General features: G+C 39.6%; 1 protein-coding gene across 12 annotated transcripts in view; it reads right to left on the bottom strand.

Annotated features, from left to right (window-relative positions):
- The window catches only part of CLCN3 (chloride voltage-gated channel 3), a 91,213-nt gene that overhangs the window by 33,199 nt on the left and 42,330 nt on the right, over positions 1-15,684 (bottom strand). For all 12 annotated transcript variants that reach the window (XM_008273874.4, XM_008273897.4, XM_070067762.1 and 9 more), the window contains one exon: positions 2,332-2,489. In XM_008273874.4, the coding sequence (XP_008272096.1) occupies positions 2,332-2,489 (158 nt within the window). The remainder of the gene's footprint in view (positions 1-2,331; positions 2,490-15,684) is intronic.

Genomic DNA, 15,684 nt, shown 5'->3' with positions numbered 1-15,684 from the left:
TGAAATTCATTGACTTGGTCTAATTGAAGAGAACCAACCAGATGGAAGAAGTCTCTATCTTTGTCTCTTTCAGTTGTTCTGCCTCTCAAACAGATGTAAATAAATAACTAAACATTTGAAATAAAAAAAAACTAACTAGGGGGCCAGTGTTGTGGCTTAGCAGGTAAAGCTGCCATCTACAATGCCAGCATCCAAAATGGGTGCTAGTTCATGTCCCAGCTGCTCCACTTCCAATCTAGTTCCATGCTAACGACCTGGGAAGGCGGCGGAATATGGCCCAAATACTTGGGCTCCTGCTACCCAAGTGGGAGACCACATGAAGTCTCTGGCTTTAGCCTTGCCCTGCCCTGAGCATTGTGGTCATCTGGGAAGTGAACCACTGGATAGAAGATCTCTCTGTCTCTCTTGCTCTGTAACTCTGTCTTCCAAATAAATAAATCTAAAAAAAAAAAAATTAACAATCTAGGGAGAGATGACTGATATGATTAGCTAAAACACACAGGTGATTTGGCTACTTCATATATAGCTATATTATTTTGACACAATTATTTTCTTACTAAATATATTTTAGTTTGGAAAATGTGGTCAGTTTTATAAAAATGTTAATATATAATAAGTTGTATTATTTTACATTAATAATTATGTTTTAAATTTCTGTTTTAGTATTAAGCATGATAAATATCAACTGATAATACCTACATAAATAAAATCTCCTTAGGGAGTGTTTTATTTATATATTTTTTGACAGGCAGAGTGGACAGTGTGAGAGAGAGAGAGAGAGAGAGAGAGAGAAAGGTCCTCCCTTTTCTGTTGGTTCACCCCACAATGGCCACTGCAGCCAGCGCACCACGCTGATCCAAAGCCAGGAGCCAGCAGCCAGGAGCAGGGCCCAAGGACCTGGGCCATCCTCCACTGCACTCCTGGGTCACAGCAGAGAGCTGGACTGGAAGAGGAGCAACTGGGACAGAATCTGGCGCCCTGACCGGGACTAGAACCCGGAGTGCCAGCGCTGCAGGTGGAGGATTAGCCTATTGAGCCATGGCGTTGGCCTCCTTAGGGAGTCTTAAATGTTTTATTAGAGCTTAAAGGGAATCTGAGATCAAAAAGTTTAAGAATCACTGGATAAGCACACTGATTTCACATACTATGTTTTCCTTCAGTGATGCTTAAAGGTTTAAATATCCCCTGGATAATCTCAGAAGTTGTACTTCCCACACACACACACACACACACACACACAAAAAAAAAACACACCATAATCTAATCCCAATTTCAGTTTTCATGGACATGTACACCTTATTGTGAAAGTTTATAACTTATTTATATGAAATTATTCTTGATAAAGTACATTTTGGATTACATTATGTCCATAAGTAATGATCAACAACAAAAAGGATCCAAAGATTGTACTTTATGTTGAAGTCATTTTGGAGGTTGAGGAGTGGAATTAGTGATTCATTTCAACACTCAGTAAGCCTTACTTGGGAGCAGCCTGAGAAAATACCACAGAATTTTAAGATTGGTAAATGGTATAAAAGAACATAGCAAAATTCTACAAAATTGTCTCACTTGAACATTTATTCTTTTTTTTAACTATGAGAGTTATGCTGCCGGCGCCGCGGCTCACTAGGCTAATCCTCCACCTTGCGGCGCTGGCATACCGGGTTCAAGTCCTGGTTGCCCCTCTTCCAGGCCAGCTCTCTGCTATGGCCAGGGAGTGCAGTGGAGGATGGCCCAAGTGCTTGGGCCCTGCACCCCATGGGAGACCAGGAGAAGCACCTGGCTCCTGCCTTTGGATCAGCGCGGCGCGCCGGCCGCAGTGCGCTGGCCGCGGCGGCCATTGGAGGGTGAACCAACGGCAAAAGGAAGACCTTTCTCTCTGTCTCTCTCTCTCACTGTCCACTCTACCTGTAAAAAAAATAAAAAAAAAGAGTTATGCAACAAGTTTCCCCTTTTGCCTCAGCTGCAGGCATGCTCAAAGCCAAAAACCATACAGGTCTTTATATCTTCAACTTAACTTGATCTTACCCAAATTTCTATAATGTGTTTTTTCTTTTCCTTCCTATTTTGTCTACTTAGTGAGTTTATCTGTTTGTAAGCTACCACAAATCCTTTCCAGAAAGGTATGATATATAAATAATCAATAACAACAACAAAAACACAAAGAAAAAAAAAGTCACATATGAAATGTAAAATTTACCTAAGTATATTTTAATGTGTAACTTATATGTTGGCAACAGGAGATCATAATAATATAATAATAATATTATATTATATTATTAAATAACTTAATTACTTATTATATAAATACAAAGTATCAAAAACACTTACCCGTCTATGTCTTTCTCTGTCTTTACATTTTTCTCGAACCCAGTCAATAGTATGGAAATCATCATATGTACCAACACCTGGAATTGGTTCATCCAAAAGATCCAGTAGATGTGTAGAACTGTTGATGCTACCTCCATTCGTCATTGTATAATGAGTTCCTTGAGAACAAAAAAGGAAAGGAAAGACAAACACTTTATGAGAGACAACAGTGAGTTATGTAATCTTAGAAGTTCAATGTGGGGGCTGTGGCGCAGTAGACTAGGCCTCCGCCTGAGGTGCCTGCACCCCATATGGGCACTAGTTTGAGTCCCAGCTCCTCCTCTTCCGATCCAGCTCTCTGCTATGACCTGAGAAAGCAGTAGAATATGGCCCAAGTCCTTGGGCCCTTGCACTCACATCAGAGACCCAGAAGATAATCCTGGCTCCCGGCTTTAGATCAGCCCAGCTCTGGCCATTGTAGCCATTTAGGGAGTGAACCAGTGGATGGAAGAAATTTCTGTCTGTCTGTCTGTCTCTCTCTCTCTCTGTAATGCTACCTCTTATATATATAAATAAAATCTTAACAAAATAAGTTAACTGTGAACTCACAAAGAAATACTATCATTTGAGATAATTGAAACAAAATATTTTAAAAAACTATCCAAAAATTATGCCATACCCTTTCAATGTCATAGCACAGTACTAATTAACAACTCTGCCCAACTCTCATCTGATGTGCTGGAAAAGAGAATTGTATGGCTTGCTCTTTAATTGTGACTGGGGGATAGAATACATAAAGTTAGAAAATGCCTTGTAGAAGACTGATAAATAGAAAATGGTGATTTTCATCTGTTCAAACACAAATGGAGGGGCAGACATGTGGTGTCATATCCCATATCTAAGTGCCTGGTTTCAAGACTCAGCTCTGCTCCCAATTCTGATTTCGGCTTCCTGTTAATGTGTACCCCAAGAGGCAACAAGTGACAGTTAAAGTACTTGGGTACACGCCATTCATGTGAAGACACAAATTGAGTTTCAGACTTTTGGCCTGCTCTAGTGCAAGCTGTTGAGGCCATTTGGGGAATGAACCATCAGGTGGAAGATTCTCTCTTATATGCTCTGCTTTTCAAATAAGTGAAAAACAAAACAAAACAAACTACCACACGGCAGATTCTATCCAGGAAAATTAGTAACAAAGGGTAGTGGTTTGCTAGAATCTCTAAGAAAATTTTTCTTCCAATAACTATATAATTTCAGCCTTATATATCATCTTTGGAATAAGCTTCATTGTTGTGATGGCCTCATTAGAATTAAATCAATCTTTGACAAATGTTCCGGATATAGTATATGTGGGTACAACAGACAAAGAAAGTAATAGGAAGGACAATGAAAGACAATTCAAGGGAAAAATACAAATGACTTTTACATATGAAAAGTTCAATCTAGCACATACAAAGAGATATAAATCAAATCTACAATATTATTTTCTTCTATCAGACTGGTACACTTAAAAACATGTGTGAGTGCACTGAGTTGGCTAGGTTACAGAGAAAGAGGTCCCATCACAAAATTAGTAGTTTAAATGTAAATTTATGGGGGGCCGGCTCTGTGGCACAGCAAGTTAATGCCCTGGCCTGAAGTGCCAGCATCTCATATGGGCGCCAGTTCGAGACCACTACAATATATATATTGCAGTTAAAAATGGCCTGGGAAAGCAGAGGAAGATGGCCCAAGTCGTTGGCCCCTGCATCCGCATGGGAGACCCAGAGGAAGCTCCTGGCTCCTGGCTTCGGAAGAGTGCAGCTCCGGCCACTGTAGCCAATTGGGGAGTGAACCATCGGATGGAAGACCTCTCCCTCTACCTCTCTCTCCTTCTCCTCTCTCCTTGTAACATTGATTTTCAAATAAATAAATAAATCTTTTCAAAAAATAAATATACATTTATATAATCCTTTAAGGAAGGCAAAAGCTACCAAAATTTAACATACACAGGTACTATCCCCCGGCAAAATTACTTTGAGGAATTTTCCTGCAGTTACACTTATACATATAATTGAATAAATCCATAAATTATGCACAGTGTGGGCAGAACATATTACTATGTGCTATAAAAAGAAAAGAAAAATGTATTCATGCCAAAACGCTTATAACTTAAAAGAGGGGCCAGAAAACAATCACAGACTAACATTTTAAATTTTGAGGTACATACAGTTGCAACGATTCAATTCTGTCATAACACAAAGGAAATCAGATAATACCTAAATGAATGTATATGAATACATTCCAGTAAAACAGGAATGAAACAGGTATGAAGGGCAAGATTGGGATCATGGGCCATAGTTTGCCAAGCCCTGACTTAAAGTCTGCACAGCACAAACTAAAATCAACAAAAGACATTTCTTTCTTTTTTTTCTTTTTATTTTTTTGACAGGCAGAGTGGACAGTGAGAGAGAGAGACAGAGAGAAAGGTCTTCCTTTTGCCGTTGGTTCACCCTCCAATGACCACCACAGCCTGCGCGCTGTGGCCTGCACACCTCACTTATCCGAAGCCAGGAGACAGGTGCTTCTCCTGGTCTCCCATGTGGGTACAGGGCCCAAGCACTTGGGCCATCCTCCACTGCACTCCCAGGCCATAGCAGAGAGCTGGCCTGGAAGAGGGGCAACCGGGACAGAATCTGGTGCCCCGACCAGGACTAGAACCCAGGGTGCTGGTGCCGCAGGCGGAGGATTAGCCTATTGAGCCACAGTGCCGGCAACAGAAGACATTTATTAAGAATTTTTTAAAAATATAAATGACACTCTTCTATACAGTATACAAGATATAACTATAATAAGAAAACCACTGTCCCTGACTTCAAGGTGCAAGTTCTAAGTTCCCATTCCAAATAATATTTTAAAGCAAAGTTCTAATATCAAAGCACTTTAAGACAAATGTTATTTGTTAATTACATTTAATTCGACACAGAGAAATCTTAGGATTATGACATATAGGATGGGATTAATTTAAGAAAATTTCCTTAAAATATAAATTTTACGTAATTTAAAATAATGAGGCTATGACTTCACAATGAGAATTACAGCTTCACATTCTATGTCAAATATATGCTTACACCTATCTCTGAAAAAAAAAGGATGTAAACATGATTATTAAAATAGTTTCTATTACTATTAGAAAAGAGTATAGAGGGGTAGAAAAAAAGTCTGTGTAAAAATGCAATAATTCAGGCCAGCGCTGTGGTGTAGTGGGTTAAAGCCCTGGCCTGGAATGCCAGCATGCCATATGGACACTGGTTCTAGTCCCAGTTGCTCCTCTTCCAATCCAGTACTCTGCTATGGCCTGATATAGCAGAAGATGGCCCAAATCCTTGGGCCCCTGCACCCACATGGGAGACCCAGAAGAAGCTCCTGGCTCCTGGCTTTGAATTGGCACAGCTCCGGCCGTTGCAGCCATCTGGGGAGTGAGCCAGTGGATGGAAGACCTCTCTCTCTCTGTCTCTCTCTCTGTAACTTTGTCGTTCAAATAAATAAAATAAATCTTTAAAAAAAATACAATAATTCAAAAGTGAAAATAACTGGATTTGACAGTGGAAGGAAAGAGAAGTAGCCAGGGAGCTATCAAAACTAAGATTTCTACTTCTAGGAATTGATTCAACAAATGCAGAGACTTCAATATTTCATTATTTGCAATACTGAAAAGTTCAAAGCAATGGAAATGTCCCATCCATTGGCAATAAGTCCTGTATATTAATGCAATGGAACATAATGCAGCATTTAAAAAAGATGAGGTGGATTAATAAATGTACATATAAAAAAGCTGGCTACAATATATTGCAGTTAAAAATGGGCCAAGTGAGAAGAAGCATGTTTAATATGAAACTTGCTTTGAAAAATTATTTTGGTTTAAAAAATAAACTTCACGTGTCTGCTTATAAATAGAGAAAACAGTATTACCAGATAAGAGACAATATCTTAATAATGGCTTGGGATGGCACTGTGGAATAGTGGGTAAAGCCGTGCCTGCAGTGCCTGCATCCAATATAGGAGCTGGTTCAAGTCATAGCTGCTTCATTTCCAACCCAGCTCTCTGCTATGGCCTGGGAAAGCAGTAGGAGATGGCCCAAGTCCTTGGACCCCTGCACATGCATGGGAGATCTGGAGGAAGCTCCTGGCTCCTGGCTTCGGATTGGTGCAGCTCTGGCCATTGCGGCTAACTGGGGAGTGAACCAGTGGATAGAAAACCTCTCTCTCTCTCTCTCTCTCTCTCAGCCTCTGCCTCTCTGTAACTCTGACATTCAAATAAATAAATAAATAAATATTTTTTAAAAATGGCCACCTCTAGGGACCATAAGTTAGAAAAAGCTGAGCACAAACTTTATTTTTTACTTTACACACACACACACACACACAATGTCTATATATTATTGATACAGACTCCCATCTCTGTGAATATGTGTATATCATATATCTAAGTTTAAAGTAGAAAATAAGAGTTTATAGTTATATACAAGGAAAATTATTTTTCTAAATAAGGGCACACTATATTTTCATAGGAACATGAACAGAAGAAAAATTCTAGTATAAATCAATGAAAAGAGCACAAAAATTGAACACAAGGGCCCAGACTCTACTTCCTGACATCTAGGCAACATTGGACAATACATTAAGGATCTGTCAGCATCCATGAGAACCACATGATACATACTATAGCTTACACAAAGCAAGGACACATTTTAAATGTTTCCAAAGCCCTGTATATATCATTTCCAACAGTGATTTTAGCATAAGTGATTCTAAAATTACATCCTCAAATCATTTATCAGAGATAGAGATTGTATACCAAAAAACAGTAACTTAAGCAGGTAAAGCCACCACCTGCAGCACCAGCATCCAATTTGGACACCAGTTTGAGTCCCGGCTGCTCCACTTCTAATCCAGCTCTCTGCTATGTCCTGGGAAAGCAGCAGAAGATGGTCCAAGTCCTTGGGCCCCTGCACCCATGTGAGAGACCCAGAAGCTCCAGTCTCCCGGCTTCAGATCACTCTAGTTCTGGCTGTTGTGACCATCTGGGGAGTGGACTATCAGATAGAAGACCTCTCTCTCTCTCTCTCTCTCTCTCTCTCTCTGCCCTCTGTAACTCTGCTTTTGGATAATAAATCTTTTTTTTAAAAGGACATCATTTTAACACAAATATAGCTAATTCTTTTATACAAACTATATGGAATGGAATGACACTATGCTCGTATTTCAAGGAAAGATGAAAAAGTAAAATACATGAGAGCTGTTCGTTTCCTTCTAACTTTTAAGAAATGAAGCAATTGGGGCTGGCGCTGTGGCACAGCAGGTTAAAGCCCTGGCCTGCAGTGCTGGCATCCCCTATGGGCACCGGTTCTAGTCCCGGCTGCTCCTTTTCTGATTCAGCTCTCTGCTATGGCCTGAGATAGCAGTGGAAGATGGCCCAAGTCCTTGGGCTCCTGCATCCATGTGGGAGACCCGGAAGAAGCTCCTGGCTTCAGCTGGGCCCAGCTCCGGTCATTGCAGCTGTCTAGGGAGTGAACCAGCAGATGGAAGACCTCTCTCTCTGTCTCTACCTCTCTCTGTAACTCTTTCAAATAAAATAAAAATAAACCTTTACAAAAAAAATGAAGCCAAATTTCAAGACTATTCTTGCATCTTTCTATAATCTTTCTGGTTTAACTGACTGACTTTTGTTTACAGATAAAGAAACACAGGGGTTCAATGCCAGCATCCTACATGGGCACTGACTGGTTCCTGTCCAGGCTGCTCACTTCCAATCCAGCTCCCTGTTAATGTGCCTGAGAAAGCAGCAGAAAATGTCCCAAGTCCTTGGGCCCTTGCACCCAGATGAGGCTCTTGGCTCCTGACTTTGGCCTGGCCCATTCCTGATCATTGCAGCCTAATGGGGAGTAAATCAGCAGATGCAAGATTGCCCTCTCTTTGCATAACTACATTTCAAATAAATAAATAAATCTTAAAAATAAAGAAACAATCATAAATGTTAAGTCACTTAACAAAACTCTCATGTGACAAATCCAGAAACTGAACTTTCCCTAATCACTCTGAACACTCTTTAAACAAATGAAGAAAATGTCTTAAATCAGAAGAGGGCAGGAGTGAAAGGGTGCACATAGAACCACAGTGCCAACACTAGCACTTCATTTCATCACAACAATACAAGCCAAAGAAGCTATACTATAGTTTGGAAGCTCTGTTTCTTGACAATTCAGAGAGACTGTAAGAACAAAACTTGAACATAGAAGAGATTAAATAATGCAATAAAGTAAATTTTGCACTAATAAACTTAAATATCTATTTGTTTTTACCAGGTGTCATAGGGTTCTCTTTTATTTCTATATTTAATTAATACATCTGAATGTTTGGTTTGGAAAGGTACAAAATCTCTAAAAGGAGAATCGCATATTGTTTTCAGTGTTTTGGCAGAAATGTTCTAGGAACAAATAATTTACCACTCTTGACTAAGGGTTTAAGGTCCAATTCTTGAGTGCAAAGCCCATGTTCATTTACATAAAAAACTTTATAAATGTAAAGCTTTAGGCTCTTCCCTAGTCTCCACCTCCCTCCACTCACCTATCCTGATTTTATTCAGTAAACTTTGTGAAAGTTAACTGAATGGCTACCAATTTTCTTAAGAAAAAGCACTTGAAAAAGAAATATAATAAGAATATTTAAAATACCTTAACATACCTGAGAATCTCTAATTCTGCTTTCCATATGAGTATGGTTTTTCATAAATAAATCAATCTTTAAAAATGCAGAGTTATAGAGAGGCAGAAGCAGAGGCAGAGAGAGAAAGTCTTCCCTCCGCTGGTTCACTTCTCAAATGATTCCAGTGGCCAGAGCTGGGCTGATCCAAAGCCAGGAGCCAGGAGCTTCTTCCTGGTCTCCCATGTGGGTGCAGGGGCCCAAGGACTTCGGCTATCTTCTACTGCTTTCCCAGGCCATTGCAGAGAGCTGAGTTGGAAGTGGAGCAGCAAGGACTCGAACCGGTGCCCATATGGGATGCCGGCACTGCAGGCGGCGGCTTTACCCACTAAACTACAGCACAGGCCCCTGAGATCTATTTTCAATTGACTTTATACACATGTGATTAACTATATGTTAAGTAAGGAGTTCAACAAATAGTATGAAAAGAAAAAAAAAAAAACTGTTCCTTGACAGTCAACACAAGGGCTTTTCAAGCCATTGCTTCTCAGTGTGTTAACTTCAATTCTATAGATTGCCTTTTAAGTGCTCTATTAGTTACCACAGATCAGGGAGAACATATGGTATTTGTCCCTTTGGGACTGGCTCATTTCACTAAGTATGATGTTCCAGATTCATCCATTTTGTTGCAAATGACCAGATTTTATTTTTTAATCACTGTGTAGTACTCCATATATGGAGTACCTATCCTATAATGTCATTATCTAGTCTTGACAAGTATTTAGGTTGATTCCATGTCTTAACAATTGTGAATTAAGCTGCAATAAACATGGGGATGCAGATAACTCTTTTACTTGATTTCATCTCCTTTGCATAAATTCCCAGAAGTGGGATGGCTGGGTCATATGGGTAGGTCTATATTCAGCCTTTGGAGGAATCTCCATACTGTCGTCCATAGTGGTTTTAGCAGTTTACATTCCTGCCAACAGTGGATTAGGGTATCCTTTTCCCCACATTTATGCCAGCATTTGTTGTTTGTTGACTTCTATATGAAAGCCCTTCTAATGGGGGTAAATTGAAACCTCATTGTGGTTTTGATTTGTATTTCCCTGATGGCTAGTGATCCTGGCATTTTTTCATATGTCTGTTTGCCATTTGGATTTCCTCTTTTGAAAAATGTCTGTTTAAGTTCTTTGCCCATTTGTTAACTGGGTTGTTTGTTTTGTTGTTGTGGAGTTTCTTGATCTCTTTATATATTTTGGTTATTAATCCTTTATCAGTTGTATAGTTTGCAAATTATTTCTCCAATCCTATCAATTGCCTCTTCACTTACCTGAGTGCTCCTTTTGCAGTATAGAAGCTTGTAGACATTTAATATTAACAACCAATTATAAGTCTAAACTTAAAATAACCATATTAGCCAATAATTATACTCACACCAGTGTTATTTATGTAATGAGCCTTTATTGTTTTTGCCCACCTAGTATCCCTTTTCCCTCCTTTCTATAATGGAACACAATTATTTTAGGAAACTTCTATCCATCACAGAATGCAGTTTTGGTGTGTGAGGGTCAATGAAGGTCCCCACCCTTCCTCAACTAGGGAAAAGGCACAAACTCTAGCTCCTGGAAATTTAAATCTGAGCATAGTGACACAAAGGTACTTGGAGCCAATTAAGTGCCATAACTGAACCTTCGAAAGAATATAAAATAGTTCTTGCCACATAGACCCCTAGATCTTCGAACATAAGAAAGTATGATATGAATGTTAGTAGCTCTCAAATTTCAGACAAGAAAAAAAAATCGAACTTTTTTGTGGAGGACTATCAGATGCCAGTGACTGACATTTGTACTAACTAATTCTACTACCTTTTGGCTGAAAATAAACAAAAAAGATGGAAATGAATATCACTCTCCTTGCAGAGAGGTCTGGTAGAGAAATTCCAAAGCCTTAATGAAATGTGAGGTCAGAAAGACGCAGAGTCAAATTCCAGCTCTGCCAACTATTAGCTGCAGCATAAGTTACATACTGACATCTTTGAGGTACCATACTTTTCTCAACCAGTTGCAGAGTATGATGAACAGACTGCAGATAAATATAGCTTTTAATACTATATTGGTGAACAGTAGTTAATCAATGAACACAAACTATTATTTTTGCTCAAATATTTTGGTGTTTAAAGTCCCAAGGCTGAATTACAGTACCCATATGGCACTAACCTTAACCACAAGGTTAACAAAAGTCCCAGAAAAGAAAAAGTGTCATAAATTTGGACAGTAAGTTTTTCTTACAACTGGATATTGGGCAAAAAGCCTATGGATTTTTTAATACCAGTATGGACATAGAAATAAATTTATAAAATGCATGGTAAATAACCAAGTTTTCAATCATGGACATTTCATGGTTCTTGTATCACTAAATAAAATATCTCAGCAAGGAAAACAACCCAATCAATGAAATGTAACAAGTCTGCAACTTACCCGGAAACATTAATAAGAAAAAGTCTGGCCGGCGCCGCGGCTCACTAGGCTAATCCTCCGCCTAGCAGCGCCGGCACACCGGGTTCTAGTCCCGGTTGGGGCACCAGATTCTGTCCCGGTTGCCTCTCTTCCAGGCCAGCTCTCTGCTGTGGCCGGGGAGTGCAGTGGAGGATGGCCCAAGTGCTTGGGCGCTGCACCCCATGGGAGACCAGGAAAAGCTCCTGGCTCCTGCCATCGGATCAGCGCGGTGCGCCGGCCGCGGCGGCCATTGGAGGGTGAACCAACGGCAAAGGAAGACCTTTCTCTCTGTCTCTCTCTCTCACTGTCCACTCTGCCTGTCCAAAAAAAAAAAAAAAAAAAAAAGTCTAACATTGTTTATTTTACTATTTTCCACACAGAAATTTACAAAATTTAAGGATGCCTATGGATATACAAATCCATTATTTACTGGATTTATTATAATCAAAACAAAAGACTTTAGAAATTATCTGCAGAAAAAATAGGTTTAAGATTATTCAATATTCTTTGAAGAAATATTTCCTTAAAGGGAAATACTTATCATTTCAATAAATCATGCTGGGACAACTGGCTAGCCACCTGTAAAATAGCAGAACTGGACCCTATCATACACAAAGACGGACTCAAAATGGGCCACAGACTTAAATATAAGACATAATATCAAGAAATCCTTAAAATAAAATGTAAGACTAACTCTTTGTGACTTTGGGTTAGGCAATCATTTCTTAGATATAAAACCAAAGAATAAGTACAAAAGATAAATTAACTAGACTACATCCAAATTAAAAATATCTTTCTCACACAGAGGCCAGATGCTGTAATCTTGCTCATGTCTAATTCTAACAATAAAAATTAATATTCATTGAGTACTTAACATGTGCCAGATATTGTTCTTAGTATGCTATATAATATTAGTTCATTTAATCCTCACAACAACCTTATGCAATGTTATCTCGCGCTTATAAATTTGAAAAACAAGGCAGAAAGTTAGGAAATATGCCCAGGGTCATACCACTAGTAAGTAAGGAACACAGATTCAAGTTCAAGCAGTCTTGAGTCTACATATATTTCTGAATCACTATACAATAAAGCCCAATAATTAATTTCATGGTTGGTTTACTTGCATATTTTAAGATATGTGGGTATTCTTTTCTTAGAGAAAGTTGATACTATTAAATGGTACCTTATCCCAAAACACATGTGTGCATGCACTGCTTTTGGATAATTAATACAACCTTCACCATCAATATTCCTCTTTGCTTTTGATTCCAGACCACTTTTGTCTAAACTGTTTAGGAAGCTGCAATAAAAACATACCACATTAGTAGTCATGGGCACGCTGTTGCTCTGTACTTACATCCCAATGCTTTAGCAAAACCCATGACAACAACACACCCCTATTTTCACCCTCAGGTTGCTCTAGACTAATCTTATACCACAGAAAGGCTATCTTTACTCCATGCAGAGTTAATTCCCACTCCAGGGATATACTTAGAAACTTGTTTTGAAAACTTTTTTGACTATGGCCCACAATAGGAAACATTTCTTCCTGACATAGTATGTAGGCATGCCCCAAAGTACAGTCAAAGTTTAGGAAAAACTACTCTTACTACTTGGTATATAGTTACACTTAACTACTTGGGATAGTTCACCTTCTATTTTCATCTTTTTTTTTTTTAAATACTGGTTACAACCCAACTGACTTCATGATCAACATGCTAAAACCTGAAGTTCAAAAACAAAAAAGACTGAAATGGGGCCAGCGCTGTGGCAGTGTGTTAACACCCTGGCCTGAAGCACCGCATCCCATATGGGTGCCAGTTCAAGACCTGGCTGCTCCACTTCTGATACAGCTCTCTGCTATGGCCTGGGATAGTGGCAGAAGATGGCCCAAGTTCTTGGGCCCCTGCAACCACGTGGGAGACCCGGAGGAAGCCCCTGGCTCCTGGCTTCGGATCGGCACAGCTCTGGCCATTGCGGCCGATTGGGGAGTGAATCATCAGATGGAAGACCTCTCTCTCTCTCCCTCTCTCTGTCTCTCCTCTCTAACTCTTTCAAATAAATAAATAAATCCAAAAAAAAAAAAAAATAGAAAAAATTAATGAAATTATATGCTTTCCTACTAACAAAAAAAACCTTTATATTCCTACCCACTTACCCTCAACATATATTTGTAGAACTAAAAAAATTAAATAACTACTGAACTTTAAACTGAGTTCATTAGTAAATTTCCCATCAGCATCAGCCCAAGTCTTTTGTCAAAAGAGAACACTCAATTTTACACAAAAAAAAGGGTATATAGTTATAAGATTGCGACTTGCTAAACCTCTGAAGTCTTTTGCCATTTAGGCTCATACTACAGACTACAATCCTCAGACACACATAAAATATATATAAATTCTTTTAAAAAATGATGGAAGAGGGGCCAGTGCTGTGGCATAGCAAGTAAAGACACTGCCTACAGTGTCGGCATCCCATATGGGTGCCGGTTCGAGTTCTGGCTGCTCCACTTTTGATGCAGCTCTCTGCTATGGCCCAAGAAAGAGGCGGAAGATGGCTCAAGTTCTTTAGGCCCCTGCACCCATGTGGGAGACTCAGAAGAAGCTCCAAGCTCCTGGCTTTGGATAAGTCCAGATCTGGCCATTGTGGCCATTTGGAGAGTGAATCAGCAGATGCAAGACCTCTCTTTCTCTGACTCTGCTTCTGCCTCTCTGTAACTCTGCCTTTCAAATAAATAAGTAAGTATTGAAAACAAAATGATGGAAGAAGGAAGGCAGAGACTCAAAATGCAGTTGCTTCTGTGAATTAAGATCAGGAAGTCTAATCCCTACTATATATTTTTCTCCCTCTGTGACCTTACTGATAAGAAATGGTCATCCTGAGAACCTCCACTTTGACTATGACCGTGTCTAAACAAGATAAGAGTTGGAGAACTCAAGGGGCTTCCATAGCCTTGGAAACTCATAACTGGTGCATAGGGAGATTATTGATGCCATAAACAGGAGTGTCAATTGGTAAAGTCAACAACAGGAGTCACTGTGCACTTACTCCTCATGTAGGATCTCTGTCCTTAACGTGCTGTACACTGAGGCTTAATGCTATAACGAGTACTCAAACAGTATATTTCACTTTGTGTTTCTATGGGGGTGCAAACGACAGAAATCTTTACTTAATGTACACTAAACTGATCTTCTGTAAAAAAAAAAAAAAAAAAAAGAAAGAAATTATCAATTCCCAACTTGACTCTCACTGGGATTAAACATGACAATAGGTCTGATCTGATTTCATCATCATTTAAAAAAAATCATCTATTATTTTTCACTTTATGTTTCTGTGTGGGAGCAAACTGTTGAAATACTTACTTAAGGTATACTAAGCTGATCTTCTGTATATTAAGATAATCGAAAATGAATCTTGATGTGAATGAAAGGGGAGAGGGAGTGGGAAAGGGGAGGGTTGTGGGTGGGAGGGACGGTATGGGGGGGGAAGCCATTGTAACCCATGAGTCGTACTTTGGAAATTTATATTCATTAAATAAAAGATTAAAAAAAAAAAAAAAAAGAAATGGTCATCCTGGTAAGGGAGGAGAAAGTAAATGTTAAAAATTGATAGTGAGGGCAGGCATTTGGAGAAGTGGTTAAGAGGCCACTTGGGACAATCAATATCCCATATTGGAGTGCCTAAGTTTGAGTTCCAACTCTGTTCTGAATTCCAGTTCCCTGTTAATGTACACCCTGGGAGGTGGCAGGTGATGGCTCAAATAGTTGGGTTCCTGCCACCATGTGAGGAAACCTGGATTGAGTTCTGGCTCCTAGATTCAGCCTGGCTCAATTCTGGCTGTTGTAGGCATTAGGGGAGTGAAGCGAAGCAGCAGATGGGAGACCTCTGTCTCTGCCATTCAAAAAAAAAGGTTGACGGTGGAAGCTCCAGAAAACCAGCAGACTTCCAAAACAAGGATTAAAAAGGTAATGCTGAGGGGTTCAGCATTGTGGTGTTAAGTCACCCCTGCAGTGTCAGCATCCCAAATGGGCACTGGTTCAAGACCTGGCTGCTCCACTTCCAACCCAGCTGCCTGCTAATGCTCCTAGGAAAGCAGTGGAAGACGACAGATCTTCTATCTGTTGGTTCATTCCCCAAATAGCCTCAAAAGCCACATCTGAGACAGGCTGAAAAGCCAGGAACTCTATCCTAAACT

The sequence above is a fragment of the Oryctolagus cuniculus genome, chromosome 2 (genome assembly GCF_964237555.1).
Source record: "Oryctolagus cuniculus chromosome 2, mOryCun1.1, whole genome shotgun sequence".
NCBI lineage: Eukaryota > Metazoa > Chordata > Mammalia > Lagomorpha > Leporidae > Oryctolagus > Oryctolagus cuniculus.
The sequence above is the reverse complement of the archived record's forward strand: the minus strand, read 5'-3'. Positions and strand labels throughout refer to the sequence as shown.